Source organism: Oncorhynchus mykiss, chromosome 22 (assembly GCF_013265735.2).
Source record: "Oncorhynchus mykiss isolate Arlee chromosome 22, USDA_OmykA_1.1, whole genome shotgun sequence".
Classification (NCBI taxonomy): Eukaryota; Metazoa; Chordata; class Actinopteri; order Salmoniformes; family Salmonidae; genus Oncorhynchus; species Oncorhynchus mykiss.
The window spans coordinates 46,630,979-46,651,922 of record NC_048586.1 but is presented as its reverse complement, the minus strand read 5'-3'; the positions used below and the strand labels follow the sequence as shown (position 1 = coordinate 46,651,922).

The 20,944-nt window shown below is 42.9% G+C and overlaps 1 protein-coding gene across 9 annotated transcripts in view; it reads right to left on the bottom strand.

The window, feature by feature from the left end:
• The window catches only part of dip2a (disco-interacting protein 2 homolog A), a 232,025-nt gene that overhangs the window by 119,580 nt on the left and 91,501 nt on the right, over nucleotides 1–20,944 (bottom strand). For 6 of the 9 annotated variants that reach the window (XR_005038847.1, XR_005038848.1, XR_005038849.1 and 3 more), the window contains exons 5-6: nucleotides 13,433–13,660; nucleotides 909–1,046 (exon numbers count right to left, since the gene is read on the bottom strand). The exons of 1 other annotated variant lie outside the window; for it this stretch is intronic. Coding sequence is in view for 5 of the 8 variants with exons in the window: in XM_036959437.1 (XP_036815332.1) it covers nucleotides 909–1,046; nucleotides 13,433–13,660 (366 nt within the window). In the remaining 3 variants the exon portion in view is untranslated. The remainder of the gene's footprint in view (nucleotides 1–908; nucleotides 1,047–13,432; nucleotides 13,661–20,944) is intronic. 2 more of the 9 variants (XM_036959438.1, XM_036959439.1) reach the window with 2 other exon arrangements.

The window sequence follows — 20,944 nt, the reverse complement described above, 5'->3', positions numbered from 1 at the left end:
TATAAAACAAGACATTGCTCCTTCCGTGCAAATGTTGCTGATCAGTACAATAAAATAGGTCCTACATGGAAGGGAAACCGATTGTTATCTGTGGCCCCATGAAACCAGCTAAAACAACATCAATAAGTCAATGTATGCACACACTACTATTAAATATGCATTCACCTGTATTGTGGATAAGGCTGCATCTTGATTTTCCAAGAGTATCAAGAGATTAGCCATTCAAATCAATTTCTACCATTATCTATTTATGTAGTTAGATTGTTTATACCAAAATATAATTAATTAATACATGTCTGTATCTGAAAAAAGTACAAAAACTGTCAAATGTAATGATGACATTGAACTCAGAAGATATCCAATGACTGAACAGCTGTAGCTTATTATTCTGTAACGTTGGCTATTACGCCTTGTTTTCTAGCCGTGGTTTCTGTAGCTGAGTTTATTATTCTGTAACGTTGGCTATTACGCCTTGTTTTCTAGCCGTGGTTTCTGTAGCTGAGTTTATTATTCTGTAACGTTGGCTATTACGCCTTGTTTTCTAGCCGTGGTTTCTGTAGCTGAGTTTATTATTCTGTAACGTTGGCTGTCTCCGGGGACACCGGCTATCTGTCTCCGGGGACACCGCTCATCGGTCACCCCTCTAAATGACCTCTATCACAACTCAGGAACTGACCCTTACCCATCCCAGCACACTATTGTAAATCAACTGCAGGTACATTCCATGTTTCAAATGAAAATCCTCTCTCTCCACTAGTGAATGAAATCAGTCACATGTTAACATGAGTAGAGTGAAGCAGAGGTTTACAGGAGGTTGTTGTTACTGCTGAGTGGATAGATAGGCCTCTTACTGAGCTCTCATTGACTGAGATGTTGCCATGGCTACCCGGGTTGACAGTGGGACTCACCATCGGCGGTTTCCATGACGCTGGAGTGGTTGTACCCCCTGGGGACCACCTTCACCGACGCCACCGGGGGTCTGTCTCTGTCCGCATGCAGCGAGTGTTCCAATAGGCCAGTCACGTCAGGGGGGGCGGAGTGGTTATCTGTGTGGAGGTCAGAAGTCAAAGGCTGCTGGGACTAGTTAGGGTCAAACACTTTCATGTGATTTAATTCTAAGGCCTATTATGAGATTACATTCAGTCATTCAACACTTTAGTGCGCTCCTAAACACTATAGACCTGACAGGACTGAACTAGCTGAGAACTTAATATTTAGAACTTCACAGTCAAATCTATCATTTCTCTCAAGGATGTTATTGAGTGTTGATAGATGGCATCTAACCTCTTCATGGTGAGGAACGGCAAAAACTGAAGCCTGTGTTCTAGACTAGATGGAACAGGATTAACTGAAGCCAGTATTCTAGACTAGATGGAACAGGATTAACTGAAGCCAGAGTTCTGGACTAGATGGAACAGGATTAACTGAAGCCAGTGTACTAGACTCGATGGTCACGTCTGACCATTTATTTTAAGGATTATCTCATTGGCAAAGTGGGCAGCTTTAGGCAGGAAATGCCAACAAACAGCGAGTCATCGTATTTATATATTTTTTTTAACGAATGAAAGAAAAGCATTGGAAGTTACAGTTTTGTAAAGTTAGTGTGGGAGAGGTGGACAAATGATTGTTATCGATCAATAATGACAAATCTCCTGGCATTGACAACTTAGATGGAAAGCTGCTGAGGATGGTGGCTGACTCTATAGCCACTCCTATTTGTCATATCCTTAATCTGAGTCTAGAGGATAGTCTGTCCTCATCCCTGGAGGGAAGCCAAAGTCATTCCGCTAAGAGAGAGGTAAACCAGCCTGTACTGGTTCTAACAGCAGACCTATCAGCTTGCTTCCAACTCTTAGAAAACTGTTGGAAAAAATGGTGTTCGACCAAATACAATGCTATTTCTCTAAACAAATGAACAGACTTTCAGCATGCTTATAGAGAAGGGCACTCAACATGTACTGCACTGACACAAATTACTGATGATTGGTTGAACGAAATTGATAAGAAGATTGTGGGAGCTGTACTGTTAGATTTCAGTGCAGCCTGTGATATTATTGACCATAAATGGTTGTTGAGAAAACGTATGTGTAATGGCTCTTCAACCTCTGCCATATCATGGATTGAGAGATAATAGAACAGAGGGTTTTCTTCAATTTTAGCTTCTCTAATGTTAAACATGTAAAGTCAACTGACATTTACTCCTGAGGTGCTGACCTGTTGCATCCTCGACAACCAATGTGATTATTATTATTTGATCCTGCTGGTCATCTATGAACATTTGAACATCTTGGCCAAGTTCTGTTAGAATCTCCACCCGGCACAGCCAGAAGAGGACTGGCTACACCTCATAGCCTGGTCCCTCTCTACCCGGCACAGCTAGAAGAGGACTGGCCACCCCTCATAGCCTGGTCCCTCTCTAGGTTTCTTCCTCAGTTCTGGCATTTCTAGGGAGTTTTTCCTAGCCACCTAGGCGAGGAAACCCCCACCTTGCTGTTTGGGGTTTTAGGCTGAGATTCTGTACAGCACTTTGTGATATCAGCTGATGTAAGGGCTTTCTAAATAAATTTGATTGAAGTGATTAGTAATCAGTCTCTCAAAACGAACAAATTAAAACGAAACGTCCTGACCAAACATCCACACCATGACGGTAAACCCAGGAACTTCTTTCAGGAAACGAGTCAGCTAGCAAGGCACTGTTGTCATTTTATAATAGGTGATGATGACACTTGTAAGCAGAAATAATGGAGTACCATCGCTTAGTAGTCGATATGAGTTTCTTTCAAGCAATTCCCTGACACATCTAATAGCTAGCTACAGTGCCTTGCGAAAGTATTCGGCCCCCTTGAACTTTGCGAACTTTTGCCACATTTCAGGCTTCAAACATAAAGATATAAAACTGTATTTTTTTGTGAAGAATCAACAACAAGTGGGACACAATCATGAAGTGGAACGACATTTATTGGATATTTCTAACTTTTTTAACAAATCAAAAACTGAAAAATTGGGCGTGCAAAATTATTCAGCCCCTTTACTTTCAGTGCAGCAAACTCTCTCCAGAAGTTCAGTGAGGATCTCTGAATGATCCAATGTTGACCTAAATGACTAATGATGATAAATACAATCCACCTGTGTGTAATTTTTTTATTTTTTTTAAATTTATTTTACCTTTATTTAACCAGGTAGGCAAGTTGAGAACAAGTTCTCATTTACAATTGCGACCTGGCCAAGATAAAGCAAAGCAGTTCGACACATACAACGACAGAGTTACACATGGAGTAAAACAAACATACAGTCAATAATACAGTATAAACAAGTCTATATACGATGTGAGCAAATGAGGTGAGATAAGGGAGGTAAAGGCAAAAAAGGCCATGGTGGCAAAGTAAATACAATATAGCAAGTAAAACACTGGAATGGTAGATTTGCAATGGGAGAATGTGCAAAGTAAAAATTAAAATAATGGGGTGCAAAGGAGCAAAATAAATAAATAAATTAAATACAGTAGGGAAAGAGGTAGTTGTTTGGGCTAAATTATAGGTGGGCTATGTAATCAAGTCTCCGTATAAATGCACCTGCACTGTGATAGTCTCAGAGGTCCGTTAAAAGCGCAGAGAGCATCATGAAGAACAAGGAACACACCAGGCAGGTCTGAGATACTGTTGTGAAGAAGTTTAAAGCCGGATTTGGATACAAAAATATTTCCCAAGCTTTAAACATCCCAAGGAGCACTGTGCAAGCGATAATATTGAAATGGAAGGAGTATCAGACCACTGCAAATCTACCAAGACCTGGCCGTCCCTCTAAACTTTCAGCTCATACAAGGAGAAGACTGATCAGAGATGCAGCCAAGAGGCCCATGATCACTCTGGATGAACTGCAGAGATCTACAGCTGAGGTGGGAGTCTCTGTCCATAGGACAACAATCAGTCGTATATTGCACAAATCTGGCCTTTATGGAAGAGTGGCAAGAAGAAAGCCATTTCTTAAAGATATCCATAAAAAGTGTTGGTTAAAGTTTGACACAAGCCACCTGGGAGACACACCAAACATGTGGAAGAAGGTGCTCTGGTCAGATGAAACCAAAATTGAACTTTTTGGCAACAATGCAAAACGTTATGTTTGGCGTAAAAGCAACACAGCTGAACACACCATCCCCACTGTCAAACATGGTGGTGGCAGCATCATGGTTTGGGCCTGCTTTTCTTCAGCAGGGACAGGGAAGATGGTTAAAATTGATGGGAAGATGGATGGAGACAAATACAGGACCATTCTGGAAGAAAACCTGACGGAGTCTGCAAAAGACCTGAGACTGGGACGGAGATTTGTCTTCCAACAAGACAATGATCCAAAACATAAAGCAAAATCTACAATGGAATGGTTCAAAAATTAACATATCCAGGTGTTAGAATGGCCAAGTCAAAGTCCAGACCTGAATCCAATCGAGAATCTGTGGAAAGAACTGAAACCTGCTGTTCACAAATGCTCTCCATCCAACCTCACTGAGCTCGAGCTGTTTGCAAGGAGGAATGGGAAAAAAAATTCAGTCTCTCGATGTGCAAAACTGATAGAGACATACCCCAAGCGACGTACAGCTGTAATCGCAGCAAAAGGTGGCGCTACAAAGTATTAACTTAAGGGGGCTGAATAATTTTGCACGCCCAATTTTTCAGTTTTTGATATGTTAAAAAAGTTTGAAATATCCAATAAATGTCGTCCCACTTGTTGTTGATTCTTCACAAAAAAATACAGTTTTATATCTTTATGTTTGAAGCCTGAAATGTGGCAAAAGGTCGCAAAGTTCAAGGGGGCCGAATACTTTCGCAAGGCACTGTACATTTATTACATCCAATTCTTAATTATTAAAGTGGCTAGAGATTTGAGTCAGTGTGTTGGCAGCAGCCACTCTATGTTAGCAATGGCTGTTTAACAGTCTGATGGCCTTGAGATAGAAGCTGTTTTTCAGTCTCTCGGTCCCTGCTTTGACGCACTTGTACTGACCTCGCCTTCTGGATGATAGCGGGGTGAACAGGCAGTGGCTCGGGTGGTTGTTGTCCTTGATGACCTTTTTGGCCTTCCTGTGACATTGGGTGGTGTTGGTGTCCTGGAGGGCAGGTAGTTTCCCCCCGGTGATGCGTTGTGCACCACCCTCTGGAGAGCCTTGTGGTTGTGGGTGGTGCAGTTACATAACAGTCCACCACTGTTATGTCGTCTTCAAACTTGATGATTGAGTTGGAGGCGCGCATAGCCACGCAGTCATGGGTGAACAGGGAGTACAGGAGGGGGTTGAGAACACACCCTTGTGGGGCCCCGGTATGAGGATCAGCGGAGTGAGTATATTGTTTTTTAAATTTCACCACCTTCACCACCAGGCCATTTAGGAAGTCCAGGACCCAATTGCACAGGGTGGGGTTGAGACTCAGGGTGTTGAATGCTGAGCTGTCGTCAATTAACAGCATTCTTCCATAGGTATTCCTCTTGTCCAGACGGGATAGGGCAGTGTGCAGTGTGATGGCAATTGCATCATCTGTGGACCTATTTGGGCGGTAAGCAAATTGGAGTGGGTCTAGGGTGTCAGGTAGGGTGGAGGTGATATGATCCTTGACTAGTCTCTCAAAGCACTTCATGATAACAGAGGTGAGTGCTACGGGGCGGGGCGATAGTCATTTAGTTCAGTTACCTTTGAATTATTGGGTACAGGAACAATGGTGGCCCTCTTGAAGTATGTGGGAACAGCAGACTGGGATAAGGATTGATTGAATATGTCCGTAAACACACCAGCCAGCTGGTCTGCACATGCTCTGAGGACGTGGCTGGGGATGCCATCTGGGCCAGCAGCCTTGCGAGGGTTAACACGTTTAAATGTTTTACTCACGTTAGCCACGGAGAAGGAGAGCCCACCTACATCTGTCAGCGGGCTACTTATTTGGCAGAAATAGCAGCATGCCTCAACAGTTTGATAAAACGTGCAAAACACACATGAAAACGTAATTACAATATTGGTGGGAATATGTTCATGATAAAAACAGAACGGAATATAATTGGATAAATTAGAAAAAAAATGAGTTGAGATGCAGTCACCACTCGTGTGTGGATCACCATTTCTAAAATGGACAGCTCCGGGTGCTGAAAGTTGAGTAGGCTAATTTACTATGATGAGCACTAAGAAATAAGAGCTAGTCTAAACTGTTTGACAATTATGTTATCAACATATAGCCATTTCCTACAAATACTGTCACCATGCACTCCTTAAATAAGCCTACCTCCAATCTGCGTCGGACTCAGGTCTCATGTCTGGGGTGGAAAATCTGAACGTACCATGCATGGATTCATAATGAAATCTCATATTGAATTATTTGCAAACAGCAACAGTTTCGTTGCAAACAAGACACACTGGTTTGGAATTGGAGAAATACGGTAAGATTCAAGTATTTTAATAGAGTAGGTAGGACTATCAATAGAGACATTGGTGATTTTACCCACTGTAATCAGATCGAATTGATTATCCCACTAAAGTCGTTTAGTAAATTAATTGGGAAGCTAGTAGGTTATTTATGTTCTAGTAAATGAATTGGGAAGCTAGTAGGTTATTTATGTTCTGGTCCTGCCAACTAGCAACAAGCTCAGGAACACATTGGCTGGAGGTCCAACATAGCAGCCAATCCCTGTTGTTATCATTCAGCTCATCCAGAAGGATGTGGACATAGTGCAATACTTGAACAACTGAAATTATATTGGTCTCTCACCAGTAGATATGTAGCCTAACAACACGACTGTCAAACTGGACAGACGTCTCACTAGAAGAAACAATGATATGTAGCCTAACAACATGACGTCTCACTATAGAAGAAACCATGATATGTAGCCTAACAACATGACGTCTCACTATAGAAGAAACCATGATATGTAGCCTAACAACATGACGTCTCACTATAGAAGAAACCATGATATGTAGCCTAACAACATGACGTCTTACTATAGAAGAAACAATGATATGTAGCCTAACACGACTGTCAAACTGGACAGATGTTTCACTAGAAGAAACAATGATATGTAGTCTAACAACACGACTGTCAAACTGGACAGCTGTGTTTCACTACGTGTGGCTAATTCCAGCTATTATCTATACGTTCCTAGAGGTCTGTACTCAGCAGCCAGCTATTATCTACAGTGGGGCAAAAAAGTATTTAGTCAGCCGCCAATTGTGCAAGTTCTCCCACTTAAAAAGATGAGGCCTGTAATTTTCAACATAGGTACACTTCAACAATGACAGACAAAATGAAAAAAAAAAATATCCAGAAAATCACATTGTAGGATTATTAATGAATTTATTTGCAAATTATGGTGAAAAAAAAGTATTTGGTCACCTACAAACAAGCAAGATTTCTGGCTCTCACAGACCTGTAACTTCTTCTTTAAGAGGCTCCTCTGACCTACACTCGTTACCTGTATTAATGGCACCTGTTTGAACTTATCAGTATAAAAGACACCTGTCCACAACCTCAAACAGTCACACTCCAAACTCCACTATGGCCAAGACCAAAGACCTGTCAAAGACTACCAGAAACAAAATTGTAGCCCTGCACCAGGCTGGGAAGACTGAATCTGCAATAGGTAAGCAGCTTGGTTTGAAGAAATCAACTGTGGGAGCAATTATTAGGAAATGGAAGACATACAAGACCACTGATAATCTCCCTCGATCTGGGGCTCCACGCAAGATCTCACCCCGTGGGGTCAAAATTATCACAAGAACGGTGAGCAACAATCCCAGAACCACACGGGGGGACCTAGTGAATGACCTGCAGAGAGCTGGGACCAAAGTAACAAAGCCTACCATCAGTAACACACTATGCCGCCAGGGACTCAAATCCTGCAGTGCCAGACGTGTCCCCCTGCTTAAGCCAGTACATGTCCAGGCCTGTCTGAAGTTTGCTAGAGAGCATTTGGATGATTCAGAAGAAGATTGGGAGAATGTCATATGGTCAGATGAAACCAAAATATAACTTTTTGGTAAAAACTCAACTCGTCGTGTTTGGAGGACAAAGAATGCTGAGTTGCATCCAAACAACACCATACCTACTGTGAAGCACGGGGGTGGAAACATCATGCTTTGGGGCTGTTTTTCTGCAAAGGGACCAGGACAACTGATCCGTGTAAAGGAAAGAATGAATGGGGCCATGTATCGTGAGATTTTGAGTGAAAACCTCCTTCCATCAGCAAGGGCATTGAAGATGAAACGTGGCTGGGTCTTTCAGCATGACAATGATCCCAAACACACCGCCCGGGCAACGAAGGAGTGGCTTCGTAAGAAGCATTTCAAGGTCCTAGAGTGGCCTAGCCAGTCTCCAGAGCTCAACCCCATAGAAAATCTTTGGAGGGAGTTGAAAGTCCGTGTTGCCCAGCAACAGCCCCAAAACATCACTGCTCTAGAGGAGATCTGCATGGAGGAATCGGCCAAAATACCAACAACAGTGTGTGAAAACCTTGTGAAGACTTACTGAAAACGTTTGACCTCTGTCATTGCCAACAAAGGGTATATAACAAAGTATTGAGATACTTACTTATTTTCCACCATAATTTGCAAATAAATTCATAAAAAATCCTACAATGTGATTTTCTGGATTTTTTTTTCTCATTTCGCCTGTCATAGTTGAAGTGTACCTATGATGAAAATTACAGGCCTCTCATCTTTTTAAGTGGGAGAACTTGTAATTGGTGGCTGACAAAATACTTTTTTGCCCCACTGTATATGTTCCTAGAGGTCTGTACACATGAACAACAGCTGCACACCAACAACAGCCAGGGCCTAAAATGTTATTTTTGGTACACCAGGCACTGTGGCAGGTAGATTAAAAAAATCTATCAGACACTCAGATTTTTTACCAGACAAAATAATTTCCCCCCATAATTACGTAAATAAAAAAATATTAAAAAAAACAGATGACCAAGCTTTGTATTAGCAAGAAGTAATGTGGTATATTGATCAATTCATTTCATTTTTTGTGCCTTCAGTCTTTTAACAAAAATATTATAGACAAAATGTTCACCTGCCCCTTTAAGGGTGGGGGGTTACCATGGTAACAAGGCATCGAGTCCTGTCACTTGTCTGTGTCTCTCTAGCTGTGTTTCAATACTCATAATAACCGCACTAACCTCACTATTTGCGACGTGAATTGAGTAAATAGTAGGCTTATTGGTCATAGTATGGATATAGTTAGTATGCCAAAAGTTCCTGATGTCGTACTACATTCGCCAAAATACGAAGTATACAAGCAGTGGAAACTATTTCCATGCTTTCTGGGCCCATAATGCAAATCTTCAGTAAATGGGTGTGGCTTCATAACTTTACAGATTGGAAGAAAATTACTGAAAATATGCAGTCTTAGTCAGACGAGAGCAGATACAAATGTATTGCTTCAACTAACTATGACAAATGTTAAGAAAATGTTGAGCAATATAATAAAGTAATGACTTCTCAAATAAGTTCGGTTTAGACATTACCTAATGAGCGGCCGGCCGTGGGTTTAACCAGAGCCAAGGTGGTTTCATTTTCTACAGCGTCTCTGGTTGAACTAAGAGCTTTGTATCTATGTCGAGGAGGGGTTTAGTAGAGGAGGAGGACTTGGAAGACCAGCATGTACTGGGTGGCCGAAGACAGGGAGAGGCAGGGTGACAACAGGGGTAGACCCTCACTGGGGAAGAGGTCAGTGATTGAGGAGGGGGAGCCAAGAGAGGTCAGGCTCTGAACCACATAATAGCCAACATTGTAAACCTCTAGCAGTATACAGATTGAAATACAGGATGTGATAACTTCTGTCAGAGTCTGTGTAGTTACAATAAATGAGAATGACCTGAAATCATTTCTCTCTCCATCCCTCTTTCTATTCAGGACCACTGGTATTAATATGTGGTGGTCACCTTGGCCCTCCTCTAGATACAGGAGCAAGTCACCTTGGCCCTCCTCTAGATACAGGAGCAGAGCAAGTCACCTTGGCCCTCCTCTAGACACAGGGGCAGAGCAAGTCACCTTGGCCCTCCTCTAGACACAGGAGCAGGTCACCTTGGCCCTCCTCTAGACACAGGAGCAGGTCACCTTGGCCCTCCTCTAGACACAGGAGCAGGTCACCTTGGCCCTCCTCTAGACACAGGAGCAGGTCACCTTGGCCCTCCTCTAGACACAATATTATGGTGACTTCCTGCAAGTAACCATGACATCTACCAATCACCCCCATAACTTAATCATTAGTGCTTCCTAAAAAAAAAAGTAGTTAAATGAATCAATGTTATATTCCATCTATCCCACAGTGCATTTGGAAAGTACTCAGACCCCTTGACTTTTTCCATAGATTATGTTACAGCCTTATTCTAAACATTTTTTATGGGGTATTGTATGTAGATTGATGAAGAAAAAAAAAGGTTTTAGAAACATTTACATAAGTATTCAGACCCTTTACTCAGTACTTTGTTGAAGCACCTTTGGCAGTGATTACAGCCTTGAGTCTTCTTTTGGGTATGACGCTACAAGCTTGGCACACCTGTATTTGGGGAGTTTCTTCCATTATTCTCTGCAAATCCTCTCAAGATCTGTCACGTTCGATGGGGAGCCTCGCTGCACAGCTATTTTCAGGTCTCTCCAGAGACGTTCATGAGACAAATATCCGCCCATGTCTGTGGCAGAGTAGAGGAAGTACAGGACATTCCTATGGAGTGTTGGTGTCGGACATGGGAGTAACCCATGTAAGCCCTCGCCAGGGTATCCCGAATACCAAGGCCATAGTCTTCATAGAGGAATACATGTGACGGAGGCAGATGGATGCCTTGCCTATGAATTAAGAACATGGGTGATAGACTCATTAGAGAATGATACCACTCCACTGTGTAGAGTTTTACAGGGAATCGTGCGTAGTGTGAGAAAGACAGTGGTCTGTGCAGAGTGGAAGGATAAGCTCAACATGGAGGACTCTAGGATGGTGATCATAAGCATCGCTGAAATAGTCTTATCATTTCAGACTTTAATAGCCACATATGGAGAAGATTTTACTGATGAGGGAACAACAATTGAGAGGGTTGCCACAGACCCAAGTATACAGGAAGCTGTATTCACAGAGAAAACGCTTGCAGTACCAGCCCATCTGTTGCCGAGGACGATCAGGAAGCATGTGACCCAGAGATATGTAGAACTGGACACTCCCTCAACCCCACTGCTCTCTCCTCCATATCAAAGGGCAGATAATCCATTACCTCCCAGAGAACTGGGACCAAGACACGGTTAACAGGGATTTGTAGAGGGATTGTGGAAAAACAAACCGTAGGTCCTAAAACCTGTCACACACAGGGTTTTCACAGGGGGGTGGGGGATGGGAAGGCAGTGGGATGAGAGATGTGATCCAGATCTGAGTAATGGTAATTATTACCCCGCCAGTCCCTACTGTAGCACAACATAACGAGGCAATAGATAAGCTGGTCAGGAAAACATTAGGAGAAGACTGGGAAAATGAGAATCTCACAAACTCAATCATAGATCTTACGGTAAAGCAGGTGATGAAAGCCACTAACCGAGTTAAAGTTGTAACAATACTTACTGCTGTTACCTTGGGAGTAATAACAAGAGAGACTTAAGGTTGTGGGAGGTGCTGTAGGAACAGCATGGTATTGGACTATCCAAATAAAGTCCAAATAAGGTGGATATTGGAATATGCAGCATGGGCAGTGATGGCAGTTACGGAGGAGTTCCGGTGGCATTGTGAGGATTCCATATAGTAAAAGCTTTGTTGAAACACATCTATAGTGCAGATCTTCCACAAGAGCTGGTGAAATTGATTCAGGCTGCGGCTCACGTCTTTAGGGTAGCTTTAGGAGGTGAACGCAGTGAGGAGGACTTGGCTGAAAAACATCTCGTGATCCTGTAAGCCCTTGATGGAAGACTGAGGAAAAGCATAATGGGGACATTTAGAGCCCTACTTTTTGTGGACCTTAGCAGAAAAGCATATCAGTGGGCATGGGGTTCAGGGATAGCAGGAGATTGTGTCGGTCGGGTTCCTCAAGCTGTGGTCAGAGATTTAGTTTATAAATGTATCTACATAGATGCTTATGATAATCAGTAGAGAATAGGATTGTTTTAACTTAAGAGTTTTCTAGTATTTTCTATTTTCTCTATTAAGTCTGTTTCTATCACTCTCAGTTCTGGAGAAAACCAAAGAAGAAGGTCTACAGCCGGTAGTTGAATGGTTGTTTAGTGATATTAAACAATAAGAAGTGTTTATGGTTTAATAGGGGGGACTGATGGATTCTGTTCAAATGTGACATGTTTCAAGTTAAACTGTAGTTTGTTTGTATCCTGTTTAGTGAATGATTACTGAGTATTAATGGAATTAAGGTCATGAAACGGTGTGTATCCTATTTAGTAAATGATCACTGAGTATTAATGGAGTGTAGGTCATGAAACTGTGTGTATCCTAATTTAGAAAGGTTGACCTAATCAGAGAAGAGGGAATTGTCTAGCATCAGACAGCAGGGTCAGGCCCAGAAGATGGTCGGGGTGTGATTCTGACATCTGGCTAAACGAAGAGAGGAGCATGGACATTCCACAGGGGAAAGGGGGGAAAGTCAGTGGGGTCATAAAATGTATAGCTGGGGAGGTTTGAGGTGTACTGTGAGTATTAAGGGAAGAGTATAACATGTGTTGTGATCTTTACTAAATGGATGCACTCAGCTGACTATCTTTGGTATTAAACACTTGAAACTTCGAGCTTTTGGTCTCAATTCCTTATTGAAAAGAGGTAATAAAATAATTTTCCGTTTTAACAGAATGATGGAGGCCACTGTGTTCTTGGAGGCCACTGTGTTCTTGGAGGCCACTGTGTTCTTGGAGGCCACTGTGTTCTTGGAGGCCACTGTGTTCTTGGAGGCCACTGTGTTCTTGGGGACCTTCAATGCTGCAGAAATGTTTTGGTACCTTTCCTCAGATCTGAGCTCTACGGACAATTCCTTCGACCTCATGGTTTGGTTTTTGCTCTGACATGCACTGTCAACTGTGAGACATTTTAAAGACAGGTGTGTGCCTTTCCAAATCATGTTCAATCAATTGAATTTACCACAGGTGGACTACAATCAAGTTGTACCAACATCTCAAGGATGATCATTGGAAACAGGATGCACCTGAGCTCAATTTCAAGTCTCATAGCAAAGGGTCTAAATACTTATGTAAATAAGTTATTTCTGTTCTAAAAAAACAGTTTTCGCTTTGTCATTATGGGATATTGTGTGTAGATTGATGAGGAAGATAACTATTTAATCCATTTTAGAATAAGGCTGTAATATAACAAAATGTTGGGTTTTAGGGCCTTGCTGTGTGGTGAACAAGCCTAAAAGGACCGAGTCAGAATGAATGGGGTATCTGGGTGTAGTTAGGTGTGGTTAGGTAAAGATGTTTTACCTATCTGGGTGTATGCCATGAGGTCAGCCAGCACAGCGGTGGCAGCGTGGACACTCCCTCCAGGATGGGATGAGGTGGAGGATGCAGAGGAGGAGGTGGAGGAGCCCTGGATGACTCTGTTAAACCAGTGTTCTACGTTCGGCGCCGGGTGGTTCTGGTACGGCGTGGAGGACACCATCCGGCCCGCACGACGCAGTGAACCCTCGTCTTCTGATGGCGAGGACGTGTCTGTGAGGTCAGAGGTCAAAACAGGCAGGGAGGCAGGTTCACAGCAGACAGAGACAGGAAGTACCACGGTGTGTTCCAAATGGCACCCTACTCCCTACTTGTGAACTGGGCCCATAGGGTTATTTTATTAATATGCAACCAACTCATGCCTTGGAAGGGTGGAGACTGGAAACTAGGGAACGAGACAGACTCAAGGCTGAAACCCGTAGGGCAGGGATCATCAACTAGATTAAGCCACGGGTCGATTTTTTCTTGAGTGGATGCTCGGGGGCCCGAACATGCTTACAAATCATTTGTAGACTGCAAATTGACCGCAAGAAGCCTAAACGGATATAATATTTGACCAAAACATAATAATTTCAAACTTTGCTTACATTTGTATATCAATAAAATGTATTTAAAGCCCTTTTTACATCAGCAGTTGCCACAAACTGCTATACAGAAACTCATCCTAAAACACCAATCAGCAAGCAATGCAGATGTAGAAGCATGGTGGCTAGGAAAAACTCCCTAGAAAGGCAGGACTTTGAAAGAAACTAGGCTCTGAGTTGGAGGAAGAAACAGAGGATCACATATATCTATCGATATATTATGCATGGGAAAAATTTTAGAAGAGATTTCTCAAAAGAAAATAAGTTGGAGCTGAATTCCTGGTGTTTTTAGTCTTATGTCCAACAATAAGAAATATATAAATGATAACAGGCCATACCGTATAAAAACAAATAACTACAGGACGTTTCGGAATCATTTTAGAAATGCCGACAGATCATTTGTTAATTCGGCATGGTGGGATCTTTTTTTGTCTGTACAATTAATTACACGAGAAATGGCGGTGGGAAACACCTTAATGTGCAAAAATGTATATAACACCATGTGATATGGTGTGTGGTCCTCCCACTACGACTCGGGAAAGCATGCAGTTTTTTAGGCTACAGATTCAAAACAGTGGTAAAAGGTATTCCCACACCTTGACTTATTCCACATACAGCCTGAATTCAATATAGAGTTTGTTTAAATGTATCACCCAACTACACACAATACCCTTTAATGACAAAAGTGAAAACATGTTTTTATTGAAAATGAAATGCATGAATCTCATCTTTATAAGTATTCACACCCCTGAGTCAATACCTTAAAGCGTCAATGACAACTGTGAGTCTTTCTAAATAAATAAATAAATAAATACATAAATAAATACATAAATACATAAATACATAAATAAATACATAAATAAATACATAAATAAATAAATAAATACATAAATAAATACATAAATAAATACATAAATAAATATATATATATATTCTTTTAACAAAGGCTTGAACAAACACTGTACCAAACAATTACACTATTAACTTACAGGTGAAAATATAATTAATAGGTGTACACTGACCCTTAATGTTTTGTAACCATATATATATATATATATGGTTACAAAACATTAAGGGTCAGTGTACACCTATTAATTATATTTTCACCTGTAAGTTAATAGTGTAATTGTTTGGTACAGTGTTTGTTCAAGCCTTTGTTAAAAGAATTATACATGTTTATACCACGTACTAAGGTTTAAATTACAGTGAATTAGAGTATAAATTACCTACTCATTTATCCAAATCTTAGCTAGAATTGATATGACTCGATTTAGAATGTCAGAAAGAGGTAGTTTCACTAAAGGTGATAGAGATGGGGTGGGTCAAGTTGAGCAGCTGCAGCAACACCTCGCAAACTTCAAGCCTTCATCAGAACAAACAGAACAGCAGGAAGAGGCCCAGACTGGTGTGGAGTCACTTCGGCCAGTGAATGATGATACAGAGGCTGCTAATGAGATAGCACAACAAGAGCCATGAAAAGGTGAGAGGGTCCGCAGGTTAACTGAAAAGGGCAGAGAACTGCGCGACGAAAGGTGGAGACAGCTCGAACATCGTTTCAGGGTCAGCTATGAGAAGTGGAAGGCTCTGGTAAAGGAAGCAACACTGTCACTGACAGGCTGTTGCTCTGAAGACCTACTAGAATACATCTTAAACAAGATTAGCCATACCTCTACAGAGCTAAACCTTGTCTATGTAAATTTGCGTCAAATCGACATTCCCGACAACGATATACGACGCAGAGTTGATACTTGTGAAGCAGTTACAATGTCTATTATCAAGACTGTAAGGTGTCATTTAAAAGGCAGGGAAGAAGGTCAAAGTAACCAGATAGAGTTGCACTGGAAGGACAGCAATTCCTTGTGCATGTCCGAACTCTCACATAAGTCAAGTCTCAACTATCAGCCCTCAAGTGCTTCCTCCCAGTCTCAAAGCAACTCAAAGGTCAACTCCAGACGCTCAAGCGTGTCATCTGTCAAGAGACAAGAGGCTGCGGCGGAAGTTGCTGCTAAACAAGCAGCTTTAGAAGTAATGGTTAAGCAAGAACGCCAACTAGAAGAGCTTCAGAGACTCAAAGATGAAGATAAGAAAAGGACAGCGGAGCAAGAAGCTGAGGCTGTGAAACGCAGCTTGGAAGAAGCTAGGCTGCGAGTCAAGTTAGAGGTAGAAAATGCTGCCAGACGAAGGACGCTAGAAGACAAGCGTAGAGAGTTAGAGCGCCTAGAAGTGCTCAAGAAACTAAATGCTGCCAAGGCGCGAATGCAAGTGTATGAGCAAGATGAAAACTCAGAGGACGAGAAGAAAGAACTACTCTCTAACTGCAAATCTGTGAAAGAAGTCATGCACAGAAGTGGCTCATTTCACAGTCTCTCACCACAACATGTTGTGACAAGCACACAACAAGAAGATGGCACCAAGACCATGTTCAGGTTACTAGCGGAATCAATCAGTGAAAGCTGCCTCCCCATACCAGAACCAGTAACATTCAATGGAGAACCACTCTCGTTCACTGACTGGAAGGTCTCTTTTCAGACTCTGATAGACAGGAAGAACATACCAGCAACTGAGAAGATATATTACTTGAGAAAATATATTGGTGGGCCTGCCAAGAAAACCATCGAAAGTTACTTTATGTTAGGAACAGAGTCAGCCTACTATGCTGCATGGACCATTCTTGAAGAAAGGTACGGAAACAAATTCCTCATCGCCAAGTCCTTCAGAGATAAGCTCAATGCATGGCCTAAGATAGGATCCAAGGACAGTCTTGAACTTAGAGACCTTGTAGACTTTCTTCGCAGCTGTGAGGCTGTTATGTCACAGAATAAGGGCCTGTAGGTGCTTAATGACTGTAATGAAAACCAAAAGATCCTCGCTAAACTTCCAGATTGGCTGACTTCAAGATGGAATAGAAAGGTCATAGACATCTTAGAATAAACTGAGATCTTTCCAAGCTTCAGTCAGTTTGTGAAGTTTCTCACGGGAGAAGCAAAGATCGCTTGCAATCCTGTGACATCCCTTCATGCTTTGAAACCAAGTGAAGATGGAAAACCTAAGACGCCAAGGATTTAAAGCCCCGGAGCAAGGGTATTAGCAACTAACTCCGATGAGAAAGATAATGTTACTAGTTGTGTCTTCTGTGAGAAGTCAGGTCAGAGCCTCCACAAATGCTGGAAGTTCATGGATAAGCCCACCGCAGAGCGACAGAAGTTTGTTCAAGATAATAAATTGTGCTTTGGCTGTTTAAGGCCTGGGCATCGCTCGAAAGATTGTGATAACAGGAACACCTGTGTCAGAGGAGGCATCCATCCTGCCTGCACGAAGATCGTACTAAAGAAAGGTTAAGGGATAGGAAGACCCCACAAGATAAGGGGACAAGAGCGTCAAGTGAGGCCATATCTAACAGAGTTGTAAGGGACATTAACAACACTCACACCTCCACAATCATTCCAGTATGGGTGTCAACCACAAGTGAGACAGATCGTGAAGTTCTTGTGTATGCACTTCTTGACACCCAGAACGACACCACTTTTATCCTTGAAGAGACAACAAAGGCTCTCAATACAAGGAAGGAGCCAGTCCAACTGAAACTCTACAATGGCTTCAAGGAATAACATTGTGCCCTGCCAGAAGCTGTCTGGTTTGCAGGTTAGAGGGCTTTACTTGGAGAAGAAAATCCCTCTGCCAACGACCTACTCGAGAGAGTTTATTCCTGCAAACAGAGATCATATTCCTACTCCAGAGACTGCAAGAGCATGGTCTCATCTTGAACACATTGCAGAGGAGATTGCTCCTCAACAGAGCTGTGATGTCGGTCTCTTATTTGGCTACAACTGCTCCCAGGCTCTCCTTCCAAGAGAAATTGTGTCTGGTAAGGGAAATCAGCCGTTTGCTCAGAGAACAGATCTTGGCTGGAGCATAGTCGGCTATGGAAATCCATGTATCGACTATGGCGACCCTATTGGAGTGAGTCATCAGGTTATCGCGAGAAGTCTATCCAGTTCATAGAAAGGAACTTTTATGTTGATGATGGGTTGACGAGCGTATCGTCTGAAGCTGAAGCGGCCCAGCTGGTGAAAGAAGCAAGAGAGCTTTGCAGCATCTGTAAACTTCGGTTTCGTAAGGGTCATCCTTCGTTTTCGTAAGGGTCCAGTTGCAATCATGTGTGACGTAGAGTGCATGTTCCACCAGTTTCATGTGAAAGCAGAAGACCAAGATTATCTACGGTTCCTTTGGTGGGAGAACGGAGATCTAGAGTCTCAGCCCTCAGTGTATCGTATGAAGGTCCACTTGTTCGGCGCAGCTTCATCTCCTGGTTGCGCCAACTATGCCGAAGGACGAGGAAGCTTCAGCGAGAAGTCTATCCAGTTTATAGAAAGGAACTTTTATGTTGATGATGGGTTGACGAGCGTATCGTCTGAAGCTGAAGCAGCCCAGCTGGTGAAAGAAGCAAGAGAGCTTTGCAGCATTGGCAAACTTCGGTTGCACAAGTTTATCTCTAACAGCAAGGAAGTTATAGCTACAATTCCCAAGGAAGAACGTGCCGAGGGTGCCAAAGACCTGTATATGGCTCTGGGTGAACCACACATGGAGAGCGCTTGGTGTACTGTGGTGTGTCGCATCAGACAAGTTCCAGTAGTTGTCAAGGAACGCCCACTCACAAGAAGAGGAGTGTTGTCTACAGTAGCCTCTGTATATGAGCCGCTTGGGTTTGTGGCACCCTTTGTCCTGGCAGGGAAGCAGATCTTGCAGCGGCTGTGTCGTGACAAAATCGACTGGGATGACCCCCTTCCAAATGACCTACGTTCCCAGTGGGAATTCTGGCTCCAAGGTCTACAAAACTTGTCTGAAGTAAGGATCCAACGAAGCTACTTGCCATCAAGTTTCAAGGAGGTGCAGAGTTATGAGCTCCATCACTTCTCCGACGCTAGTACCTCAGGTTATGGAGAGTGCTCATACCTCAGAACAATCAGCACAGCAGGAGAAGTTCATTGCTCCCTAGTTATGGGGAAGTCGAGAGTCGCCCCTTCCAAGGTTACGACCATACCACGACTGGAACTTTCAGCAGCGGTGATAGCTGTTCGAACAAGTGACATGCTCAAAAAGGAGCTAGAGATACAAGGTCTACAGGAATACTTCTGGACAGACTCGAAGATAGTTCTTGGCTACATCAACAATGAAGCCAGAAGATTCCACGTCTTTGTAGCTAACCATATTCAACGCATTAAGCAAAGCACAGATCCCGAACAATGGAGATATGTGACCTCTGAAGAGAATCCTGCGGATCATGCTTCCAGAGGTCTCACATCAGAACAGCTCATGGCTTCCAACTGGTTCACAGGTCCAGACTTTCTTTGGCATGAAGAACTTCCCAAAGGACAACTCAAGGGGGCAGAGTTCTCAGACAATGATCCAGAGCTGAAATCCATGGTCCATGATACCCAAGCAAAGGAAGAAAGATCATTACTAGATCACCTTCATAAGTTCTCAGACTGGGCAAGAGTGGTAAAAGCTATTGCCAGGCTCAAACGACGTGTCAAGGAAGCCATAGGCTTAAAATTGAGGTCCAGTGAAGCTACAAGCATAGAAGAAAGGAGAGAGGCAGAGCTCACCATTATAAAGATGGTTCAAGAAGCAGCCTTCTCCCATGAGATACACAACCTTAGGCACCAGAAAGACATCAAGACCAAACATAAAGCAAGCAAGTTGCATAAATTGAGTCCATTTCTGGATGAGCAAGGTATCCTCAGGGTGGGAGGTCGCTTGGCTCATGCAACTCTTCATTCCCATGTGAAGCATCCTGCAATCCTGCCAAGAGATAGTCATTTGTCAGTGCTGCTCGTCAAGCACTATCATGAAAGAGTACGACACCAAGGACGTGGAATGACGATCAATGAGCTGCGATCCAACGGTATGTGGATCCTAGGATGCAGCAATGCAGTTTCCTCTCACATCTACAAATGTGTGAAATGCAGGAAATTCAGAAGATGTACAGAAGGGCAAAGGATGGCAGATCTTCCGAAGGAACGCATGGAGACCGCGCCTCCCTTCACATACTGCGGGATGGACTGCTTTGGACCTTTCTATGCCAAGGACAGAAGAAGAGAGTTAAAGCGTTATGGGCTCCTACTCACTTGCATGGGCTCCCGAGCAGTTCACATTGAAATGCTTGGTGACTTAACCACCGACGCTTTTATCAATTCCCTGCGTTCATTCATTGCCATACGTGGTAATGTTCATCAAATCAGATGTGATCAAGGCAGCAACTTCATTGGCGCAAGACGCAAGTTTGTGGACGCCCTGAAAGAAATGGATCAAACACGACTGAAGGAACTTGGATGCGAGTTTATCATGAACACCCCATCTTCAAGTCACATGGGTGGTGTTTGGGAAAGGCAAATCCGCACGATACGAAGTGTCTTAACATCCACTCCTGATCAGTCAGACGGAAGACTCGACACCGCTTCTCTGCGTACCTTTCTCTATGAAGTCATGGCGATTTTAAATAGTAGGCCCCTAACTACGGAATATCTGAATGATCCATTAGGTCCAGAACCTCTCACGCCAAATCACTTCTTAACAATGAAGTCCACAGTTATCTTACCGCCACCTGGACAGTTCATCAAGGAAGATCTTTATCTCCGCAAGAGATGGAGCAGAGTACAATTCTTAGCCAATGAATTCTGGACAAGGTGGAAGAAAGAGTACCTCCTAAACCTCCAACACAGACAGAAATGGAGTAAAGACAGAAGAAACGCAAGGATTAATGACATTGTCATCTTGCAAGATGATACTGCACCACGCAACCAGTGGAAATTGGCAAAGGTTACAGAAGTGTACCCGGGACAGGATGGCCGGGTGAGAAGATTCAAGTTACTGATCAGCGACTCAACCCTAGATGAGAGAGGTAAACGCATCA